Consider the following 24,720-nt stretch of genomic DNA (forward strand, 5'->3'; position numbering starts at 1 on the left):
TATGCGCCTTTAAAGTCGTGGCGAGACCCAAAAAATCTCAATTTCGGTTCAAAATCGGCGATTTTCAAGATTTTACAGAAATTTGATTACTTGGTTCGATAGAGCGCGTTTTCACACCAGGGATAACTTTTATTTTGAATTTTTGAAAAATGCAATCTCGCTCCACCGAAAATTTCTAGATTCTGTTCGATAGAGCGCATCTGTAACGTTTGTAGTTAGTGATAGCAATTGCGCTCTACTGAAAAAATTGAGTGAATTTGAGAAGCCACAACGGAGCGCATTTGCGAACCGAAAATTTTCGAGTTTCACTTGTGTTCTATATAGAGTTCATTAGAGCGCGTTTTCACCAATCTCGAAAAAGTAATTCAGATGCGCCCTATAGCTAACACAATTATCAGTTGGCAGCAAAGCGCACTTTCAGGCAGAGTTCGTTAGAGCATGTTTGCAACATAAGGTGCTTTCAAAATAGCGAAAATTTCGATTTTTCGAAGAATTCAGTTTATGCTTGATAGAGCGCATTTGCAATCTTAAATTTAATGATAATGCAAACGCGCTCTATTTAACAAACCGCTTTTTCTTGCAGAGCAAAGAAGAAACCGTGTTGTCCCGCCTGGATTGGACACCCGACGGCAAGTTTCTGATGACTCCTGCAGCAGTTCAAGACGGTCAACCACTCATCCAACTAATCCAACGAAAATCATGGAAATCCGACAATTTCTTCGCCGGACATCACAAAGGAACGACGTGTGTTCGATCGATGCCCCGTCTCATCGACGTCACTCTGAAGAATGGAAAACGATCACAACTGGCGTGTGCGGCTGTCGGATCCAGAGACAAATCCATCAGTATTTGGTGCTTTCCGGGGGTACGGTACCGGTCATTTCGGGCACAAAAAGTGTTAAAATGAGACATCTAGCAGTGGAGCGCATTTACACTTTTCCACAAATTCAAATTTTCAGCCAAAAAAGCCGTTACTCGTCGTCAACAACATATTCAATCACACCGTTATGGATTTCGCTTGGTGTGACAGAAATCTCCTCGTTTGCTCACAAGATGGAACAGTGAAAGTTGTGAATTTGTCGGAAAATCTGATTGGAGACATGATTAGTAATGAGGCGATGGTAAGAGGCTGGCGCGCCTTGGGACGCGTTGACATGATAGCTGGCTCAAAAGGAGAATGTTTAACTTCTAAGAAGTTTATTTATTGAGATTCTGGCGCGCCTGAGACGCGTTTGTACGTTTTGAGTTTGTTGGTTGTATTTAGCATAGTTGGACGGAATTCCGGTTTTCTAAAATTTCAGTCCGGATTTCGAATTCTCATCTTCAAGCTATGTTTCTCAAAAAGCCTCTAGCCATCCCCTCCCACAGTTTCGAATTAAAAAAACGCGTTAAAGGTGCGCCAGATGTCCGATTTACCGATTCTGAGCCAGCCGGTTTAATTTTAACTGTTTGAAATTATGGACTTAATTATCCAAATGCGTCAACAGAACGCGAGCCACCCGATTTCCAAAGATTTTGAGAATTTTCGAAAAAGCGCCGACGACACGCCACACCTTAGGGAAGCTACATGTTGCAAAATGCTTCAGAAAAACGCGCAATACGCACGCCAGACAAATAAAATTGTTCAAACGCGTCAAAAACATGATGACTGGGGTGTCGTAGGCGCGCATTTTTCAATGAAGAAAGCAAATTTTAAAATTCACCCAAAATTCTGTCAAAAAATTTGGAACGCTTCACGAATTTGCGTGTCATCCTTGCGCAGGGGCCATGCTAATCTTCTCTGTATTGTTCCAATTTTAGTATATGTTCTCGGAAGAACAAAATACACTGAGAGACGGGTCGATTATAAGGGGGCACACAGACAAGCAGCCGACATCTCACGGGTTACGCCGTCTGCTATGGGGATACGTGGGAAAAAGGGGCGGGGCTTAGGGATAGACGGGTTTTTGGGAAGGTTTCCTACACTCTCGATAGTGGAGATACCTTCCCAACAACACTGCTGTCTTCCCATGCTCCGCCTAAGCCCCGCCCACTGCACACAAAACATAGCAGACGGCGTAACCCGTGAGATGTCGGCTGCTTGTCTGTGTGCCCCCTTATAATCAACCCGTCTCTCAGTGTATTTTGTTCTTCCGAGAACATATACTAAAATTGGAACAATACAGAGAAGATTAGCATGGCCCCTGCGCAAGGATGACACGCAAATTCGTGAAGCGTTCCAAATTTTTTGTCGAATTTCTTCATTGACCAGCCATCTTTCCGTTTTCCAGAGTGACCTATGCTATCAAATGTACTCAATCCGTCCGCCACAATACGAACCGTCTCACGGGGACGAGGAGAATAGTCAGGATTCGTCTGCAATGGATACGTCTATGAATGCAATGGGCAGCTCGTCATTTATCACGTGTCCAGAGGATATTGTGAATAGGAGAAAGGTAAGGGAATCGTCTGGAAATCTTATTTCAGCTCGCTGATGCTATAAATCTCATTTCGAACATTGGCTACAACAATTTCGGGTTTTTGAAGCTTCCGGTAATTAGGACGATTATGATAATTAGCCGGTAATTAGCATTGAGGTTTCTGTTTTTAGTATATGACTAGGAAGCTGAAAATGTGACGATTCTGGATTTGAGTTCAAATTTTGATTAGCATTAAAATGGTCCGAGTTGCATGGATTTTTGTCTGAAATTCTGTCGATTTCAGACGAAAATCTATACAACTGGACTCATTTTGATCTCAATCAAAATTTGCACTCATATTCAGAATCGTCACATTTTCAGCTTCCTAGACATGTATTTTTCACAGGTAAGTGCCGCCTAATTACCACACACTTAATTACTGTAGAACATTTTCCAGTCACTTACTGTCTGCGCCCTCCTCCGTTCCACCTTTTTTCCCTTTCGGAAAGCTAAATGACGAGAGACTATACCGAAATAAGAGACGGTTAGAGATAGAAAGAGAGAACTGTCTGTGAAGAAAATGAAAAGAAAACCGTTCGACTAATTTACTAATTTACTCTAGATTTTAGGCCTAAAATGGTTAAAAATTGAGAAAAAATCGGTTTGATCTACATGGAATTTTCGAGAATTTCAACAATTTTCCAAAAGATATTTTTGATCTACTTTCTTTTTTCTCAAAAAATGATGAATTTCGAATTCATTTTTCCGAAAATCGTTTCGTTTTTATCGCAGATTCTCAGTTTTGACAAATGCGCTCCATTGGAAATCGTTTCGGAATGCAAATGCGCCCTAACGAAGTTATTCTCGTTGGAGCACATCTGCTCACCGTTTTTTTTTGATAGTGCGCTCTAACGAAAATTTTTTTTCTTAAAGTGGATATCAGAGCGCATTTTCATCTTTTATGTTTATTTTTGCGAATTTTTTAAAAAATTCATAATGCAAGTACGCTCTAACGAACTAAAACGCTGAAAATTCACCGTATTTTACAATGCAAATGCGCTCCAATGCAAACTTTTTCAAAATTGAAGAAAATTGAATGTAAAGCGCTCTGTAACTGCGCTCTAGCGAACTTCTTCTTAATAGAGCAGCTGCAAACGCGCTCCATGACATATTTCTGTGAAATTCAAAAAATTGACGTTAGAGCGCATTTACCTACTAGCTGGGCACAGTTCTTACAACTGCGCTCCACCGAAATTCCTTTGAGAAATGTCTCTTTTTCTCTGCGTCTCTCAATTTCGCACACTATTTTCCTCGGTTTCGGTAGAGCGCGGTTGTAAGAAGCGTGCCATGCTAATAGCTTCAAATTTCCCAATTTTCAGCAACTCGAACAATCGGAAAAATCGTCGAAACTCGCCACAAAAGCGGCGGAAGAGATGCCAAAAGAGTCGGAGGCGAAGACGATGGAGAAGAAAATGATGGAGGAGAGAAATAAGCAGATCGAAGTGAGAAAAGACGGAAAACGACGCATTCAACCGGTATTCTGTGGCACGACGGCAGCCGACACGCCCTCCGTGGCTCCTGCTCCAGAAGCTAAGAAGACGTCGACGGTGGCAGCTCCACCACCGGCGAAAAAGAAGGCTCCGGCTCCTCCGGTGAGAGACGACGAAGAGGATCTAGAAGATTCGAGTGATTCAGATGACGACGATGAGGAGGAATCGGAGGATTCAGATGACATGGAGACGTCGGATGTGGAATCCTCAAGGAAACGGAAGACGACGACGAGTCGAGTGATGTTGGCAATGGATTTGAAGAAGCCAGTGTTGAGGCCGCTGGAGCCGAAGACGTTAAAAGTGACGGATGGTGACGCGTACCTGGATGCACCCGAACAACAACCCCGTCTGAGTCAACACGTTCAGGAGAGGAAGGGAATGTTTGTGGAGGTTGACAATCGATGGAAGCACGGAGGCATCGAGACGACACAGATTCGACTTGTGAAGAAGAAACAGACGGAGGAGATGGAGGATGATGAAGAGGAGCGCCGACGCACCGTGCAAGAGTGTATTTGGATGGCGGTGGTTGGGGCGCCTGTTATTATGGTTGCAGCGAATAAGTGCGTTTTTAGGGCTCTCTAAAAATAGCTATCAACGTTACACTATTTTTGTAAATGCGCTCTACCGAACTCCTCTAGCAAAAGACGGGAAGTAGGCGGAGCTACGACTTTCTTACAACTGCGCTCCACCGAAAAACGACGAAATGTCCCTTTTTCTCGGATTCTCCCAATTTCGCACACAATTTTCTTCGTTATCGGTAGAGCGCAGTTGCCAGAAGCGTGCCGTGCTAGTATATGTATTTAAAATACACTGCTTTTGTAAATGCGCTCTACCGAACTTAATACAACCTCAAGAGACGTAAAAGTATTCAAATTGGTCTGATTTTGCAAATGCGCTCCACTGAACTGTCAGAAACGAAGGAAAGCAGGCGGTGCTACAAATTCCTCCCAAAAATCATCTATTTTGTATTTGAAATACACAATTTTTGCAAATTGGCTCTACTGAACACTCAGAAAATAACGAAATTCGACTTTTGGTCAAAAAATGGGCGGAGCAAAAGGTTTTATATTCATTTTCCACAAAAACGTCAATTTTTGTATCGAAAATACACCGTTTTTGCAAATGCGCTCTACTGAACACTTGAAAAAAGTTGTAATCGGGATTGTGATCAGAAAATGGGCGGAGCTTCAACTTTCGTATATTAAAAAAAATTTTTACAAAAATTCAGGAATTTTTGTATTTGAATAGCCTAGTTTTTGTAAAAGCGCTCTCCTGTACTTGTTCTCTGCGTCTTAGCGATAGAGCGCAGTTGCAGTTGCTCTATTCCGATGTTGCAAATGCGCTCTACCGAAACTTGTAGGAATAAACTGTAAAGCTATCAATATTTAGAGATGGCAGTAGAGCGCGTTTGCAAAAACACGGTTTGAAAAATACTGATTAAAAAAATAGTGTGAAAAATTGAGAGACGCAGAGAATCAAAAGATTTTTGAAAATGAGTTCGATAGAGCGAAGATACAACAAAGCAGGTGGTATTAGTATTAGCACTGTACGCTTATTACAACCGCGCTCTACCGAAATCGAAGAAAATTGTCTGCGAAATTGAGAGACTCAGAGAAAAAGAGACATTTTTCAAGAAAATTTCGATAGAGCGCAGTTGTAAGAACTGTGCTGACTAGGGAATGGTCTAAACTGACCGTGGAGTTCAGAAACGAGACCTAGCACAATCGATAGACCATCAAATTTTAATGGGAAATCAGTTTTCAAAAATTGCTGAATGGCCTCCAGAATCCAGATATTCTAGTCTGAAAATGCAAACTTAATACATGTGATTTACTCGATTTTTCACCCAAATTTAGCTGTGTTTCGCCCCAAATATCATGGCAACTGAACATCCCTCTCGGCCATCGATCTGTGGTCGAGTGGTGAGTGCGTCTGTCTATGAAGAACGCTATGCGGTTCGACCCCCGCTTTTAAAATTTTTTTTGTTTTTCCTATTCTTCCTTATTTTTTACTTTTTGAGCCGTTTTTCTATTACATCTATCCAAAACTGCGCCGTGAGTATTTTATATCCGTTTTGTCGTAGATAATATCGTTGACGGTACTTCTGATTCGCTTAACTTTCAAATTACTTCATGTGATTCAGAACCGTTCGCAGTTTTGGATAGATGTAATAGAAAAACGGCTCAAAAAGTAAAAAATAAGGAAGAATAGGAAAAACAAAAAAAAATTTTAAAGCGGGGGTCGAACCCGCATAGCGTTCTTCATAGACAGACGCACTCACCACTCGACCACAGATCGCTGGCCGAGAGGGATGTTCAGTTGCCATGATATTTGGGGCGAAACACAGCTAAATTTGGGTGAAAAATCGAGTAAATCACATGTATTAAGTTTGCATTTTCAGACTAGAATATCTGGATTCTGGAGGCCATTCAGCAATTTTTGAAAACTGATTTCCCATTAAAATTTGATTGTCTATCGATTGTGCTAGGTCTCGTTTCTGATCTCCACGGTCAGTTTAGACCATTCCCTAGTGAGCTAATAAGTAAATTTTTCGAAATTTTCAATTTTCCCTCAAATCCTCCACAATTTTCAGATACCACGTGATGCTTGGTTGCGGCGACAAATGCATCCGTGCCTACCGTACCATCTGCGGCACGTACACCTTTTCCGTCCGTCTCGGCGCACTTCCCGTCATGTTGGGTCTCAAAGAGAACGCCGCCTACGTGGTCACCCAGACGTGTCGCCTAAGTACGTGGAATCTGAAACAGGGAAAGGCGGTGGTGGCGAGAGAGTCATTGTTGGAGTGTCTGGAGACATCCACTCAAGATAATAATATATTGAGTGTCGACGTGTCGGAGAGTGGTGTTCCGTTGGTTGTGTTCACGAATGGATCCATTTTTACATTCAATGTATCCCTCTCGTGTTGGATTCCAGCAATCTCGACGAATATTCTGGCACGACTGACCACACCGATATCAGATGCTCAATTGGAAATCAGCAACACGTCGTCATCGTTGTCTGTCGGCCCGCTCGTTCGACTCCTCAAAAGAATGAGACGACAGACGACGGCGGTTGGAGTGGCACCGCAAGTCGTCAAAGCTGTCAAAGAGTCACAATTGGAACAGTTGTTGCATTGTGCCGAACAGCTAGGCAACCCTCATGACTATCAGACAATTCTCATGCTTTATGTCGAGACGTTGTGTCAAGGAGGTATACTGTAGTTTTGGGCAATTTTCGTGGGTTCTGGAAATTTAAAAATATGGGTGCTTTTTTTCGATTAAAAAAATATGTTCGAGAAAAATGTCAATCTGGTACCTGGAGAATTCACAATTCTTTTTGAAAAATTTGGAAATTCAAAATCGATTTTTCATAACCTACATCAGAAATGGCCTTAAAATATTTTGTTCCAGATTTCGATACTTCTGAAAATTCTAAGGAACTTCTATTATTGACGCAAATACAAAAAATCGCTGTAAATGCCATAATTCCCGTTCTCCTGACTCAAAAAGAGCTTTGGTGGAAGAATTTTCGCCACGCGGTCGTGTAGTCCACTCGGACAAGATTTCCGTTCAATTTCTCGTTTTTTCCCGTTTTCCAACAAAATTTCGTTTTTTTTTGTTGAAAATTCTTTGCCAAACTTTATTATCTTCACGGTACAAAAATTTGTTGGAAAAAGGGAAAAAAACATTGAACTGAAATCTTGTCCGAGAGGACTACACGGCAGCGTGGAAAAACTCTTCCACCAAAGCTCCTTTTAAGTCAGGAGAACGGGAATTGTGGATAGAGCGATTTTAACATATTCATCAATGATAAAAGTTTCTTAGAATTTTCTGAAGTATCGGGATCTGAAATATATTTTAAAAAATGACAGTTTAGTACATTTTTCAACTAATTTCGTTGATTTTGAAGCGAGTTACGCGCCAGAGTTCCTGTATAATCACTATTAGCTTAACACAGGTCTTACAACTGCGCTCCACCGAAATGCGCTCGAGGACTGTCTCTTTTTCTCTGTGTCTCTCAATTTCGCACACACATTTTCTTCGGTTTCGGTAGAGCGCGGTTGTAACTAGCGTGCCGTGCTTAGCCCAATCAAACTCCCCAAAAATAAATGAATTGCAGGTTCGGAGAAGAAGCTGAAAAACATTCTAAACGAACTATCACGCAGTGGAGCCCCAATGCAAGTATGCGGTCTCCGTCGTGCTGCACTCTGCGATGACGTCACCCGAATGATCAAATTGAGACAACCGGCAATTGCGGATCGAATCGTGGCTGGTGGTACGGCCACCGCGACGACGAGTACAAAGAATCGATCACTTTTCTAATAAAGTTTTATCCTAATCTTATCTATGAATCGATTTATTTTGTCTCTTTTTTTTCTCCTATTTGTTGTTGTTGTTTTCCCGTGTGTATGTGTGTGCAACCATGATCTCTCTCTCTCTTCTTTCTCTTCTTTCTTCTGTTTCTATCCCTTTTTCTCTCTCTCTTCTTCTGTCTAATATCATTTTCACTTACCGGTAACATTCACACATACACACACACACTCCCGTATTTCCTCCATTCATTTGAAACAAACCTTTTCCTTAATGTTTTATCCCCAATTATTTATTTATTTTGAATAAAATTCCAGAATGATTTGTGTCAAAGTCCTGTTCTTTGGAGAGGCATTCCAACTGGTTGGAAAACGAGAGGAATCTGTGGAATTCCCGAATGAAACTGACTATGAGGAGATCAGAAGGATAGTTCTCGAGGTGAGCATTTTTCTCGAATCCTTATCTACGCCCTCGCAGCTGTTTAACGAGATGTCCCTCGTGGCCGAGTGGTCTAAGGCGCTGCCGGCTAGGTTCAATTCCGCTCCGCACCCTTTGCATTTTTTGCTTTTTTCTCATTGTGAATTTTTGAACTTAGGAATGTTTACAACATTCTTTGTAACAGATTTCGAGATAAGAAAGATAGAATTCGGAAAGAAGGAAAAGAGAGAAAGACAACTCAAGGTCGTGTGTGAGGAAGAAACGGTTTGGAAAATGAATGAAACAAACAATTCAAAAAATTTGAGACATTTTCGGAAGAGATTTGGGGATACGGTAGTACGAATAGTAAGCAAATGCGCTCTATTGATAACATTTGGGCGCGAAACTGAGAAAGGGGCGTGTCTCGACTCCACCCACTTTTGCAATTTGCCGCACAATCTTTTGCGGCACAGCTGAATTCTATTTTCTGGTCTACTTTTATTGCGACAAAACCGTGCCGCACTATTGCAAAAGTGGGCGGGGCAACTTAAGCGCCGCCCACAGGCTTTCAATTAGCTGCGCCGCCGTTGGCATTCGATACGCAGCTTAACCTCTCATTGACTAAAATTCAAATTTCGCGCCAAAATTTCTGTTGTGTTCAGTGGAGCGCGTTTGCTACTAATCATGTCGATTTCCAGAAATACCCGTCGCTGTCTAAAATCGAAAAAGTGATGATGCTCGCCGTAGATCAAGAGTGAGTTCTATAATTTTTCTGAAATTCCGAAAATCTCAAAAAAGCTCCTCCTTCTTCCAGATACGCCAATCCAGGAGACCGTTTCGAGTTGGAACGTTTCACAGAAATCGCCGTGATTCCTCCACTTTCCGGTGGCTAATTCCAATTTGTCTCATTTTTTCAAAAAATCTAATATATTTGTTTTTTGCTCATTTTTCATGAATAGTTCTGTTATATATTTTACAAAAAAGAAATAGAAACGGTCTAAATTGCAAAAAAAAGAAAATGGTTAGTATAAAAAAGGGGGCGGGGCTTCACAAAGTGGGCGGGGCTTGTTGGGAGGGGAAGAGAGGCGTGTTTATACCCGAAATTTGAATGATTTTTTTCTGTTTTGGGTTTGGGGCAAAGAAATATCACAGAAAAAAGGAAAGGGAGTGGAAAAATGCAATATTTTGTCTGAAACTTACTGAAAAATATAAATGAAAATGTGAAAAAAATAAGAAATAAATTGAAAAAGAATTATGACCAAACATCGGCTTGATATCTCTTCGTCTTTTCCATATCCTTGAAATAGGCGACTGCTTCCGTCTCCGTTTTTCCTCCAATCTCTCTGAATATCTTCTGAAGTGTCGCCTGAACGTCACGAGCCATGTTTCGAGCGTCTCCGCAGATGTAGACGTGAGCTCCGTTGTTGATGGCTTCCCAGATACGGTCACGTGTCTCCCAGAGACGGTCTTGCACGTAGATCTGGAAAAAAAACGATTTTTTAAAAAGGAATTTCACAGTTTTTCGCAGTTTTTTAAATGAAAAAATGGGCGGAGTTTGCCGCAACTCCGCCCACTTTTGCAATTTCTTCGCATACAGCATAAGAAACTGAACTCCTCAGGATTCTGTGTGTGAAAACGCAATCCTCGGTGTAAATTGGAGAAGTGGGCGGAGCCTAGAAGGCTTCATTAAAAGTGGGCGGAGCCTAGAAGATTTTGCTCTTCAAAAATCCATGAAAGCGATATTTTCCGAAGAGATTCTCAATTCTCTTCTCAATGTTTCGTATTCAAAAATGTAGGCGGAGCTTGAATAGGCCCCGCCCACTTTTGCAACGTTGGCGCATGATTTAACGTCGATGTCGATAATCTCGAAAACTTTAAAGAAGAAAAAGAGTTAAAGCTTGCGCCCGTATTTCAAAAGTGGGCGGAGCCAATGAGCATTTTTTTTTGAAATTGTTATTTTTTTTCAAATTTCTGTATTCGAAAAACAAATATTTCGATCTGAAACAGGTATGTGCCCGGGTGGCGTTGAGCGCCTCGCATTTTCAGCCGAAATTTGAAAATGCGACGAGAAAGAGTGTGCGAAATGGAGAGACGCAGACACACTCTCTCGATTTTACACACTATCTCTCGTCGCATTTTCGCCCACTTTGAAATCTTTCAGCGCCCAAAGCGCCTCCATAGGCACATCCCTGATCTGAAAACACACATGATTCAAAAGTCTGAAAATTCTTTTTTTTTAATTTTGAGCTAAAATTTCAGAATTTCCAGACTGTCTGAAAATCGGTCTCTCATCTCCTTCTATAAAATCTCCGTACCTTTTTCTCTTGAGCTCTCGAGAAGGCGCACTCCAAATGAGTCAACACTTGATCCTCCTGGAATTTCGCCAACTCCTCTTTGTAGATGTAATCGTGATCGGGATGACGACATCCGTAATACAAATGCATCGCTCCCACTTCTTTTCCAGCATTCTTATGGAATTGACGGTCTTGGAGGAATCCACGGAATGGCGCGAATCCTGTGCCGGGACCGATCATGATGACTTGAGTCGAGGTACGATGGGGAAGGCGCATTGTCGATTTACGCACGAAGACGGGCGATTTGGAACCGGCGTCCTGGAAAATGAGAGAGATGATGGGTGTGTGAAGCAGAGTTGTCCGGAATCCGGATTCCGGGTTTTTTAACATTCCGGTTCCGGTTCCGGATGCCGGAAAATGAAAATTTTCATTCCGGTTCCGGATTCCGGATTCCGGTTTTTTGAGTCTCCTTTTTCCGGATTTCAGAGGTTGAAATTTGGAAATTGTTTTGAGTTTAAAAGCAATTATAGTAATTCTTTTTCGGTTTTGATTCTCAAAAGTAGTTTAAAACTTTATTTATCATCGAAAACACTCGAAAAAATGACTTGGCCTTGCAAATTTATCGAATCATTCCGAATTCCGGATTCCGAAATTCCGGAATTCCGGGTTTTTTTGTCATTCCGGTTCCGGATTCCGTATTCCGGAAAATGTAAAATCTCATTCCGGTTCCGCACTCCGAATTCCGGAAATCGAAAAATGTCATTCCGGTTCTGGATTCCGGATTCCGGAAGCTTAAAAATGGCATTCCGCACAACTCTGGTGTGAAGGTTCATAAGGACAAAGTTTGAGCAACAGATTCGCAACACTTCGCCTCAAAAAATTCAAAAATTTGGAATCAAAATGAACCGAAGAGGATTTTTGTCTGAACATTCTGAGTTTCAGATCAAGAATCGTTGAAACTCGATTCAAATTAAGATTTGTCAGTAGAAATTGACTGGACTCCAGATCTAACATTGTAGGATTCTAAATTTGGACTCAAAATGAGCGTAATACCAAAATGAACTTAGTTACGATCAATTTTTATCTGGAAATTCTAGAATTTTTGTTCAAAATGTTAATTTTTCCAGTTTTTTTCTTTCATTTATTTCTCAATTATTTTCATTTTTTCTCAATTATCGTCTTTATCCCTAACTCTCTCACTGTTAGGAATACAATACTGACAGTAACCCCCGTCTCATTTATAAGGGCACACCTTCTCATGCGACAGACATCTCACGGGTTCCTCCATGGGAGACCGTTGGAAAAGGGGGCGGGACTTAGAGTGATGGTGTCACTAAACATGACTAAATAGATGAGTCCTCAAAATGTTAAATTTCCAGCCAAACCAATTTTTTTACATGAAAATTGATCTGCGAAAATTCAAAATGTGCACTTATAAGTGCGATTTACAGACAAGAATTGGTGTAACTCGGTTCGAATTGCAAATACATTGAAAATGGGTCACTCTTATAGCTCTTACGCAAAAAAAAATCTTACAAAAATTGTAATCCTATATTTCGACGACTTTCAGACAAAAATTTCTGCAACTTGATTCATTTTGCGGCTAGGCTAAATTTAAAAACAGATTCAGAATCCTCACGACGTCAGCTTCTCAATCATGTAGGTTATGCAGCGAAAAATCATAAAAAGCCGGGAAAAAAATTCAGTTTTTACTCGAAAATTCCGAATTTTTACGCATTTTTCCAATTGTTTTCTTAAAAATGAAATAGATTCAGAATCCTTACGACTTCAGCTTTTCAGTCATCTAGGTTATGTTTTGAAAAACCAGAAAAGTCCGAGAAAAATTCCAGTTTTTACTCAAAAAGTCCGAATTTTTAGGCATTTTTCAATTCCCAAAATTTCTTGAATGAAACGAACCTTCGTAGTCAAATATCTGGTACAAACTCCATTAATCAATCGGTCACCAATCGTATACTTTGTCACCACAGCACACACTGCAATCTTCTCCTCATTGATACGTGGCGACGAGGCGATACTGTAGTAGCGAGCCTGAAGACGTGGCAGCAGTTCGAGAAGATATTCGATGGGCGGTTTGCATGACTTCTGATCAGTCAACACGTCGACGATGGATCGCCTCTCTTTGACAATGTATCGTGCGTATTCTCTCAATCCTTCCTCGTTGGCCGTCGCCAATTTATTCAAAAATTCCTTCTCGCCGTCATCCGAACAGTACTCACTGATCGCTTTGAGGACATGAGATTTCACTGGGGCGCAGATATCCACGTAGTGAGAAAGGGCGGTACGGAAAGTGGTTGGACACGGGAATGGATGACGTTTCGAGGCGTCTTCGTCGACGTTGACCAGACGGAACGCGTGGTCTGGATCGAATTCAAGCATTGAGATGAGACGGTCGACGAGGATGGGGTCGTTGGTTGGGAAGACGGCTAGATGGTCACCAGCTTCGTATCGGATTCGGGATCCTGAAAGAGATGGAAAATTTGTTGTGCCTGTGCAACTTCGCTCCACCGAAATGCCCTTGAAAAATGTCTCTTTTTCTCTTCGTCTCTCAATTTCGCACGCTATTTTCTTCAGTTTCGGTAGAGCGCGGTTGTATCTCGGGATTTTCCTCACTACTTTTCTTAAAATTCGACTTTTATAGTCAAAAATATATCAAAATGCAGCTCTCAGAGTCATCTACACATTCGGTCAGATTTAAAATCGTCAACATTCAAAATTCAAAAGTTGAAATCAAGAGAACAGTTTTCAAACGCGCTCTAATGTAACTACTACCTTTATATCAAGCTTCGGTCAGATTTCTGCAAAATGCTATGCAAACAGGTCCCCAAATTAGCGGTAAAGCGCATTTTCATACGAACCTACGTGTTTTTAAAGGAAAACATCACTAGTTTTTGAGACGAAATTTCGAAAAACCTCAATTTTTGAAAAAGTATGATAATTGAAAGTTCGCTCTACCGAAATACAGTAAAAACCGAAAATTGTCATGTCTCTCTATTTTCAATGTTATTTCCACATGACTTCCTTTTTTCGATAAATTTCAGTAACTGCGCTCTACCAAACTCCGAAAATCAAAATAGAGCGTACTGTTAGCTCGGGGCACAGTTCTTACAACTGCGCTCCACCGAAACCCCCTTGAAATATGTCTCTTTTTCTCTGAGTCTCTCAATTCCGCACACAATTTTCTTCGGTTTCAGTAGAGCGCGGTTGTAAAAAGCGTGCCGTGCCAATAAATGGAGAGTAAACTGAAAACCCGCATTTTTGTGCGGATTTCAGTAGAGCGCGATTGCTAGAATTGTGTCTCTCCGTTTTTTATGCTATTTGAATCCAAAATTTCGATGGAGCGCACTTGCACCACCGGAAATTCTAAGATAACTAATTTTAGTGGAGCGCAAGCTATTTTCTTCCAAATTTCAATAGAGCGCACTCTCCAAATATCCCTACAGCCAAAGTGGCCCCACCGACTCCGTAAAATAAATTTTCCGTTGAAAACTTTTCCGCCGGAAGTGGGTTATTTTTTCAGGTGAAGGAATTTCGGCAAAATTATGAATATTAATCGTCTTTTATGCGATCAAACAGTTTTAACCATAGTGGTCAAGGCCCGGGCAAATTGGCGCGAAAGTAAAATTTTCAAATTTTATGAAATTTTAGAATTTTTTCGCGAAAAAGTCAAATTTTCGACTATCATTCAGAATTGGAAGAAATTGTGAAAAATAGTCAAAAATAGCCAAATTTTCGAAAAAAAATTGGAAAAAAAGGTCTTTTTTTGAAGCCGGGCCTTCGGGCCTTGAAAATTTTCTACCGGCCCGGCCCGGGCTTTGACAATAGAGTTGCGCGGCAGTGGTTTTTTTCTAAAACGAAAGTCGGAAGTAAAATTTTCAAAACGGAAGTCGGAAGTCGGAAGTGAAAAACAGCCCGGAAGTCGGAATTCCGCGCAACTCTGCTTGACAACTGTGGTTTTAACCAGCTAACGTTTCGAACAAAACTGTGCGGCGATGCTGCAAAATAGGCTCCGCCCATTGCAGAGCCTCCAACCAACCTTCGACGGAGAACTCAATATGTCTACAACTGCGATCCGAGTGTTCCGTATGCAACTCATCATTCACCGCAATCGTCGCCAAATACGGATTCTTAACATCGAACGGAGGCCGCGGACGTTCATAAGCTCCAAGTCTTCCAAATTCTCCCTTGAACAACGCCTTGCCCTCCTCAACCGGTTCCATTTGATACTGCCGCATCGTCTCCGCCTCCGTATTGAGTTCCCATCCGAATTCCTCGGCAACTTTCGGCAAGAATGCCTCCCGCCAAATCATGAAATCCTCCTCAAGATTCGCGTCGTCATCTCCCAATCCCATATGGAAAATCCTCTTGGCTCCGAGTTTCTCGAGCTGTTGATCCATCTGCTTGCCGATTTCATTGAAATGCTCATAAGTCTTATTTCCGAGTCCAAACACGGCGAACCGTACTCCCGACAGATCACAATCGCCCGCATTCAAATATTCGACTAGTGTCACGGCGTTATCCGTCGGGTCACCCTCTCCGTACGTGGCGATACACAGAACGAGAAGGGCGTCTTCGATTTCGGAGAGACGATTCAAATCCTCGCATTCAATGTCTTCTGGATCCACGACGACCGCCTTCTTCGAGTATCTTGTCAGATCTTTCGCCAGACGGCCAGACATCTCTTCGGCTGTTCCTGTCTGTGAGCCGTACATGATGAGCACCTGAAAATTGGGAATTTTTGGGGGATTTATTGCTGTTTTTAGTCGGAAAATTTGTTTAAAAAAACGGTTTTTCTTGATTTTTCTACTGAAAACTGAAGAATTTGAATTTCTAAATGGGGAATTTTTGCCTGAAAATCCATTCTTTTTGTGTTTTTTAACGTAATTTTCCGGCTGAAAATCCAAATTTCTGCCCTATTTCTATGGAATTCGAGAGTTTTTCAACGATTTTCAGACCGAATTCACTAAATTTCAGTTTAAAAAACTCAAAATTTTAGTAAAAAGACGAAATTCGCTGCTGAAAATCGGTTTTTTTAAAAAAATTTTCAGTCAGATTCAGCTTTTTTCAATCAACTTTTGGCATTTAGCTTTCGAAAACTCATTTTTCCAAGATTTTCAGCTTAAAAGTTTAAAATTTCTGTTGGAAATCTAGTTTGATGGTTGAAAATTTTGAAAAAAATCGCATTTTTAATTGAAATTTTCGTCTAAAAACTAAGTTTTCCACTTGAAAATTACAATTTTTAAACAAGAATAAATTGCTGTAAGTGTGCTCAATCGAAACTGTAAATTTATGAGAGTCCAGTGGAGCGCAGTTACAAAAACCATGCGGTGCAAATAAGTTTTATATCGAAATTTTTTCGATTTTTAATTGAATTTTTGTCGAAAAAAAGGAGTTTTTCTTGAATTATACCTGAAAAATGCGCATTTTATCTCAATTTTCATCTAAAAAGTGTATGTTTTCTATAATTTTTTTTTCCAATTCTTCCCCCCTGAATCCCCTTTATTCATACCTGTCGATTCTCATTTTTCATGCGATCAATGAATGATTGATTCGATTTTGAGATGACAGTTGACGGAGTGACTGATGCCACTGTTGGAGAGTATCTGAAAGAGGTTATCAGGTGATCAATGAGTACATTTTGATTTGTTTTTTGAAAAAAATAAGGAAGTATTTAGAGAAAACTAATTGAATTATCTGACAGACAGTTGGTGAAGGGAGATTGTCTGTGTTAGTTGAATTACGTCGATTTGAGATCAAAATATGAAAAAAAAAACACATTTTCAGACTAAAAACAAGCGGAAAATCGTTTAAAATTATACTTTTTTAAAATCACTTTTCGTTATGCATCTACCCACGAAGAAAAATTGTACCATTTAATGCAATTCAATTCTATTCCCGAATGCAAATAAATGCATTAATCTGCTGTTTTGTACAGTAAGAAAATCCACTGAGAAATTTGTCGGTGCAAAATATCGCAAGCTAAAAATAAAAACCGACAAATTTCTCAGTGCTTCTGATTACTCTACAAAACAGCAGATTAATACATTTATTTGCATTCGTAAATAGAATTGAATTTCATTAAATGGTACAATTTTTCGTCGTGGGTTTTTCAAAAGTCGACAGCGGAAAATTACCAAAACTCATATTTTTTGTCAATTTGAGATCGAAAATTGAAAAAAAAAACATTTTTAGCATTACAACCTGTTGCAACAGGCGAAAATCGCTTAAAATTATACATTTTTCTCATTTTTTGTTCGAAAATGGATGAAAAAAAAAAGGTTTTTGTTGTTGTAAATGGCACGGTATTCCAAACAGCGAAATGGAATTTTTCACGATTTTTCTCATTAGAGCGCATTTGCAAATTACAAAAATGGAAAATTATTTTTTGCACTGGAAATGCTGTTTTTCGGCTCTTGTGCTTTTGTTTCGAATTATTCTTAATTTCTGCAACGACAGATTGGCTCAATACCTATCATTTGAGCACAATTTGAAAATTTCTGTCGTCGCAATGATTTTATCGGGCTCTTTTTATGGTTTGAACAAAAATCGGTGTTTTCATATAAAAAATCGCGAATCTCCGGACCGAGACCTGTTTTTTATTGTGCAACTTGATGATATTTGATTGCTCAGCACAGAAAAGCCAGGAATTGTTATACTTTTGCTCCGGAAACACCGTTTTTCCTGAAAACTACATTCTGAGCCGTAGCGGCATTTCCAGACAACTAAAATTAACAAATGATAGCTTAAAATGAAGCAAACAACATTTCCTATCAGATGGTCGTTTTGGATTTTCGTTAAAACCTTTTTTTAAGCCAATAAAGCTCAAAACGTGCTTCATGTGTCAAAAAAGCATTCCCACGTGAATTTTAGATCAAAAAATTTTTAGAGATCACAATAATTATTCACGCGGGAAGCTTCGCGGGCTGCACGTAAAACGCGTCAGTAACCGATAGGCTGAACTGGATTCGCTGTTTGGAACACCGTGAATGGTGGAAAATAGGTGAAAACATTAGTTTTTCAAAAGTCGAACGGTGAAAAATTACAATAAACTTATATTTTTGATAAATTTTCCGTTAAAAAGCTCTTTTTTCGAATAAAAAAGTCGGAAATGATTAAAACACATATTTTCAAAATAGAAAAATGACGAAAGTTGTTGGAAATCCGCTTTGAAACGTCAAAAACTAACAATTTTCAAACGAAAATCATCAAAAATATGAGAAAACAGCCGATTTCTACTTAAAAACCATCTGAAATCGCAAAAAATTTAAAAATGCAAAGAAAACAACAGAAAATGACTAAAAACCTTCAAAAAGTGAGGGTTTTTTCTAGAAAATTCACGAATTTTCGGTATTTTCAGCATCGAAAACTGGAAAATCTCATAATTGTCAAGGCGGGCAAATTGACGCGAAAGTCAAATTTTCAAATTTTTTTGAAATTTTTTGAATTTTTTCGCGAAAAAGTCAAATTTTCGACTATCATTCAGAAATAGAAGAAGTTCTGAAAAATAGTCAAAAATGGTCACATTTTCGATGAAAAATTGAAAAAATTGGAAAAATAGGGTCATTTTTTGAAGCCGGGCCTTGAAAATTTTCTACCGGCCCCACGATAATTCAAAGTGAACCTATGCAAACGCGCCCTTTTGAAAGAAATCGCTTACCTAAATTGGTTTGTTCTAACTGAAAAACTTTGTCAAGAAATAGTTTTAAGGAGAAATATAATCGAGAAAGGCCAATTTTTTGAAAAAATAAAAAGTATCAAAAAAATGCAATTTAGGCGTCAAATAATATTACCAAAATGTAGTCTCAACAGAGCGCGTTTGCATGGGTTACAATTGAATTACCATGCGGCCCGGCCCGGGCCTTGACAACTATGGAAAATCTCAAATTTTCTGAAAAATCACCTGCTCGACGACGGTTGCTGATTGAGGAACTTCATGACGAAGAAGATGATTGCTCCACCGGCAAGAAGTGTGAGGACGACGAGGTCCGACGTGTCGAGACCCGACACAATCCAATCCAGCATTTTGAAGAGAGAGACAGAGAGAGAGAGTGAGGTTTCTGAAAATAAGAAAACATTTTAAATTAAAAGATGTCAAAGAGAGGAAAATGCAACAAAAAAAAACAGAGCAATTATATGATAAAGCAAAGAAAAAAATGAAACATTGCATCATTTTTTTTCCAGAAAAATGTGGAAAAAGGGATGAATTTGGAAAAAAAACTGCAGGTTTGTTGGTAGATCAAAAATGTTTTTCATGTCTAGAAAAAGTTTTTTTTTGAGGATTTTCTTAATTCGGAATTTCAGAGAATCTACTTTCAGCCATTTTTGATGTAAAATTAAGAAAATATTTATTTTTGCATATGAGCAAAATCCAGTTTCATACAACCTCGCTCTACCGAAATTGAGAAAAACAGCGTAGGAAATTGAGAGAAGCAGAGAACATTTTTCATGTACATTTTTCAAGAGGATTTCGGTGGAGCGAAGTTGTGAACGCCGTGCTGCGCTTATAACTAAGCGGGCGGTTCTCCTAAGCAAACGGTTTTTTAAAATAAAAATTTTAGAGTTTGAAAATCGAATTTTTTTTTTCCAAATTTCAGCAAATTTTCGTGCAAAAAAAGGAAAAATCATGAATATTCATTTAAAAATGACAACGGTGCAACTGCGCTCTATCGAAACTAGTCGAAAAAAATTGTCGAAGGAAGAGACGCAGAGAAAGAAAAAAAAACTTGTTTTATTTAAAAACTACACAAATTTACATTTCTCCATCTCAGTCGCCATGGAAAGTTGAATTTTGAGCTATTTAAAAACTCACTAAAACAACTATTGTAAGTGCGCTCTACTGAATCCCAAGATTCAAACGGATTCCGGTAGAGCGCAGTTGAAAAACGGTATATTAAGATTTAACCTAAATCCAGACTTGTCAAAAATCGGGCCGGGCCGAGATTTTTCTTGACCGGGCCGGGCCGGGCCGAAATTTCTCTTGGCCCGGCCCGGTCGGCCCGGATTCAAAAATGGGTACCATTTTTACCAATTTTTTTTTTGAAATTTTTCTAAAAAAAAAGAGTAAAAATGCTCAAATTATCATACATATTCACATTTTGATTCAATTTTAAATGTTTATTCGAAAACTATTCTTTTTTCAAAAAATTTCCAAAAATTTCCAAAAAAAAGTTCAAAAACACAAAATGTTTCAAAACGGGCCGAGTGGGCCGGTCCGGGCCGGGCCGAGATTTTTCCTGATTTTGGCCCGGCCCGGCCCGTGACAAGTCTGCCTAAATCTGTTTTTAATACAATTCTCAAAAACTTCTAACTCTAAGTTTTTAGTAGTCATACAGCTACTATATAACATATCAAAATCTAGTAAAGTTCTTATAATATGTTCCGTCTTATAGTCAAAAAAAATTCTGCGAAAAAACAAAAAAAAAACACATTGTACAGTCAATTTATATTATATTGAATGAAAAAGAGAGAGGCCCTGTCGAATGACACAATTAGTCTGTCTGTTCTGTGTTTTCTTCGTTCTCCTCTCAATACAAAAGGAAGCAAATCAAAATTTTTGAAAAAAGAAGAAATTTCAAGAAAACACTAGTCGAAGCGAATCGAGTGTTGTATTTGCTCACTCACTGAACGACACTATTTTATAGATATTTAGATAGAGGGCGAGAGAAAGAGAATTAGAGAAACATAGAAGTTTGCATCATTTTTTGGGGTTTATGATCGGAGAAAGAGAGAGAAAGACAAACTATGATTTGTGGAGTTATCGAGAGGAGAGAAAAGTCGTGAAACCGTGTTGGTGTCAGAAGATCGAGAACATTGTGATGCTACTTTTTAGTCTATTGAAGAAACGGAGGGAGATTCTGATCTGCATGCGTGGTTTTTTGTCTGGAATTGCAGTCCTTTTTAGGACGGAAAACATTATTTTTGAGGAATTTAGGTCATAAAATTGTGTTTTCAATGTTCGTTTAGGTCGAAAAAAGGTTTCCCTGAAATTGCAGACTTTTCAATCATGCATGCTAAACATCTGAAAATTTAAGGGTTCTGAATTTTTTTCCCGTTTTTTGAAAGAATTACGAAACTCGCTTTAACCTTAACGTTATGAGCTCAAAAATATACTGAAATGTAAATTTCAGCGAATTTTTCGGGCTTTTCTCATTTCAGACGTGAAATCCTGATGATTGAAATAACTTATTGTTGCAAAACGTAGTCTGTACTACGACTGGAAAACTGTCATCGCATAAACATAATTCAATTTTAATTATGATAATTATGCTTTTGTAATTATTTGTACTTAGAGTTTAGAATCCTCTAAATACGGAAAATAACATGGAGTTTCTAGATATTTCTGACCTGATCTTTCTCTATTTCAATAACTTTATTTCGAAGCTTTGGAAAATCTATGAAACATCAGAATCTCAGAAACAAGAAAATCATCGTCTGGGCTTTAATTAAAGCGTCAGATTTTCAGAATCTTAAGTTTTTGATCTCTTTAAAATTGAACGTCATCTGGAGCAGGTTTCGAAAGATGCTATTCGGCATTCCAGCCAAAAACTGCATCAATCAAAAAAAATCAAATTTCAGCTCCAATCAACTCAACTCATATAAAATGTTGTTATTCTGCTCAACATTCGAAATTCAATATTTGAAAACGAGAGAAGGTCGCACACACATTCTCTGATAAGACTCTTAATGAAACGTATGAAAAACACGTACAACTTTTCCAAGAACTGACCACTTATATAACACTTCAAAACTTCAACTGTAGTCATATTAAAACCGTATTCTTTGTGTGTTTTGTGTGTTCAAAAACTCCAAAAGTCGGTGATAAATGTGACATAAACTACAGAATCCGATTGGTTGTTATCATATCGAAAACATTCGATTCTCTGGTGCTTGCTGCGTCTCAATTTGATAATCTTATCAATTTGGGGAAGAGAAAGAGGGAGAGAGTGTCATGCATTGCATCGAATGACTGACTTGACAGTTTCAGATGAAATGATCAACTTTTGGTAAAGTTGAATCTTTTAGATTTCCGGAAAACCGAGTATGGCAAATTTAATGAAAAGATCACACTTCTTACAACGGCGCTCTACCGAAACCGAAAAAAATGTGTTCGAAGAGACATTTTTCAAGGAAATTTCGAAATGGAGAACTATTAGAAGACGTCAGGACATCTGAATCTCATTAAGGGATTCCAGAATTCTAAACAAGATTCGACAAACCGAAAGTTGGAATTCTTCAATCTGGTGGTTAACTATAAACCGGTTAATCTATTATCACGGTACGCTTCTCACAACCGCGCTCTACCGAAACCAAAGAAAATTGTGTGCGAAATTGAGAGACTCAGAGAAAAATAGACATTTCTCAAGGGCATTTCGGTGGAGCGCAGTTGCAAGAACTGTGCCGAGCTAATAGCTAGAAATCAGACTATCCAAATTTCCAGATGGTGTAGAAACTTAAGGAATAAGGAGGAAGCAACCGTGCTCTATCGGACTGTTGCCGATGGTTAGTCAACAGTCCGGAATTTGCTCATTGCGCTCCATCGGACTACTGAATTCCAGAAATAATCAACTAGCGATTAAGTTCAAAAATGGAAGCTATGCAACCGCGCTCTATCGAATATGAGCTCGAATTCAAGCTACGAGTTCCAAATCCTATAAAATCTCTCGACGATTTCAATCTAACAGTTTTCTACAAACCATAATTTGAAATTCTGAACCTCTCTTCCAAACTAACTTAAAAACCAACTGAACCATCACAAAATGCACGTAAACCCGAAGGATGAACGATCATAATACAAAGCCGAATAGTCGTCAGTGCCGTCGTCGTCGTTACACTTGAATTAGGCGGTACAAATAACGGTCAGTTGGGGGATGGAATGGGCGACGCAGACAAACAAACGATTTTCCTGTTTTAGTGTGTGTGTGTGTGGAGACAACTTGAAACAAAATCAGAAGATCGGATGGAAAAGAAGGAAGGAAAATGGGTAGAACTTGTTGGTTAGTGGGTGGCATACAATAATTTCGTTCAAAGTTCGTTTTGAAGATGGAATTGTCTTTTTTTTCTCCAAAAAAGAGAATCTAGGGATTCTGAATGCATGAAAGACGCCGAAAAGCAAGATTTTTCACTCAGTGTGCAAAAAAGAGCGGTTGCCTTGGTTTCCAACATATCAGTTGTGTGTTTGTTGGAGAAGGAGGGGGGATAAGGAGTAGAATGTAGCCAATGCTTTTAGGCTACACATAAGGAGATGAAGAGGTACATGTAGCGGTGGTGTAGATTCTCTAGGGTCTAATGAAGAAAAAGGGAAGAAACAATTACTCTAAACCTATATAGATGCTGCTAGGCTTATTATCAGTTTAGAAGGCAAATTAAAAAGGCATTTCGGGAAATTGAGAATGTAATTCAAAATATGTAGGAAAATATGGACATAAGGATGAATAGAGTACTACTCTTTAAGTTGACCTTTATCTTATGTATGGCACAATTTTGAAATAGTTTGATCCGACGTTTCGGTCCTTAGACCATCATCAGGGAAGGATCTATTTTTATAGGTAATTCTATCCTTCCCTGATGATGGTCTAAGGACCGAAACGTCGGATCAAAAATTGTGCCATACATAAAATAAAGGTCAACTTAAAGAGTGGTACTCTATTCATCCTAATTATATTTACACAATGCACATCAACTTAAAGACTACACTCCCTCTATCCAAAATATGGACATTCAGGTCTGTATCATAGAGTCGTCAATTAGAAATATGCAGATCTAGGTTCGATCTACCTATTTGAGCAAAAATTTCAGAAGGTTGAGTATCTGTGCCATCCTGATGGCGTTGTGAAGCCTTAATGTCTGAAATTCACCTTAAATTCGAAAAAATATGAACATTCCTATGATAATACTCAAAAATCTTGAAATCGCGAATTTTGAGTCCGAAAAAGGTCGAAATTCAAGTGGTCTCTGCTGGCCGAACTATTTTTTTTGTGTTTCTAGGCCACAGAAAGTTGTTCCCCGTCCGTTATGAATAAATCCGAAACAGACAGGGGAGAACTTTCCGTGGCCTTGAAACACAAGAACAAAAAGTTCGGCCAGCAGTGACTACTTCTGAATTTCGACAGATTTCGGACTGAAAATTTGCGGCTTCGAGAGTTTTTCAGGGTTTTTGAGTGTTATCCTAGGAATGTTCATATTTTTCTAATTTACAGCGAATTTCAGAAATTAAGGCTTCCCAACGAGATCAGGATGCCACAGTTACTCAAACTTCTAGAATTTTCGCTCAAATAGGTAGATCAAACCTAGATCTTCATGTTTCTAATTGACAACTCTTTGATACAGACTTTCCCTAGCAAGTTATAACGGTTTGAAGTGAAAAATCTAGAAATTATTGAAAAATATCGAAATTTTCAAGTATTTCCACTTTAACAGTCTATAAATCACTAGAGAACTAGAAAAATGGAGATCTAGACCTGGAAACATGACTAACTAGAAAATTACTAAAAAATGAAAACTGCCGGAATCTAGCCGAAAAAGACACATAAAACTGAAAAAAAATCACGAGTCTACAAACTAATAATAGTCTTTAATGAACCTATAAAACAGCAAAAACTCCCGCTAACTGCCAAACTCAACGTATTATCGCGCAGGAAAAAAGGTCAAAGTCGCAAGCCAACACTCCAATCAAAAAGTAGGTCAAATCGAAGAGGAATCTCAAAAAAGTGGTCACACAGACTGCCTATAAGTA

The 24,720-nt window shown here is 39.1% G+C and overlaps 4 protein-coding genes across 4 annotated transcripts in view; 3 read left to right on the plus strand and 1 right to left on the minus strand.

Moving 5' to 3' along the window:
* Window positions 1-8,271, plus strand: part of GCK72_008530 (uncharacterized protein) — a gene marked incomplete at both ends in the record, with an annotated part of 12,192 nt that extends 3,921 nt beyond the window's left edge. The window contains 6 exons of the mRNA XM_053726875.1: window positions 584-865; window positions 960-1,121; window positions 2,271-2,435; window positions 3,779-4,509; window positions 6,543-7,159; window positions 8,069-8,271. Of these exons, the coding sequence (XP_053586452.1) occupies window positions 584-865; window positions 960-1,121; window positions 2,271-2,435; window positions 3,779-4,509; window positions 6,543-7,159; window positions 8,069-8,271 (2,160 nt within the window). The remainder of the gene's footprint in view (window positions 1-583; window positions 866-959; window positions 1,122-2,270; window positions 2,436-3,778; window positions 4,510-6,542; window positions 7,160-8,068) is intronic.
* A 306-nt stretch (window positions 8,272-8,577) lies between these two features.
* On the plus strand, window positions 8,578-9,569 carry GCK72_008531 (uncharacterized protein; the record flags this gene model as incomplete). The annotated part of the gene is made up of 3 exons (XM_003093184.2): window positions 8,578-8,697; window positions 9,375-9,430; window positions 9,491-9,569. The coding sequence occupies 3 exons, from the start codon at window positions 8,578-8,580 to the stop codon at window positions 9,567-9,569; spliced, it is 255 nt and encodes an 84-aa protein (XP_003093232.1).
* A 359-nt stretch (window positions 9,570-9,928) lies between these two features.
* On the minus strand, window positions 9,929-19,010 carry GCK72_008532 (uncharacterized protein; the record flags this gene model as incomplete). The annotated part of the gene is made up of 6 exons (XM_003093207.2): window positions 9,929-10,156; window positions 10,992-11,288; window positions 12,888-13,450; window positions 15,025-15,709; window positions 16,498-16,591; window positions 18,889-19,010. 6 exons carry the CDS (start codon window positions 19,008-19,010, stop codon window positions 9,929-9,931), a joined length of 1,989 nt encoding a protein of 662 aa, XP_003093255.2.
* GCK72_008533 (uncharacterized protein) lies at window positions 14,981-15,493 on the plus strand (the record flags this gene model as incomplete). The annotated part of the gene is made up of 1 exon (XM_053726876.1): window positions 14,981-15,493. One exon carries the CDS (start codon window positions 14,981-14,983, stop codon window positions 15,491-15,493), a length of 513 nt encoding a protein of 170 aa, XP_053586453.1.
* Window positions 19,011-24,720: the final 5,710 nt, after the last annotated feature.

The sequence above is a fragment of the Caenorhabditis remanei genome, chromosome III (assembly GCF_010183535.1).
Source record: "Caenorhabditis remanei strain PX506 chromosome III, whole genome shotgun sequence".
Taxonomy (NCBI): Eukaryota; Metazoa; Nematoda; class Chromadorea; order Rhabditida; family Rhabditidae; genus Caenorhabditis; species Caenorhabditis remanei.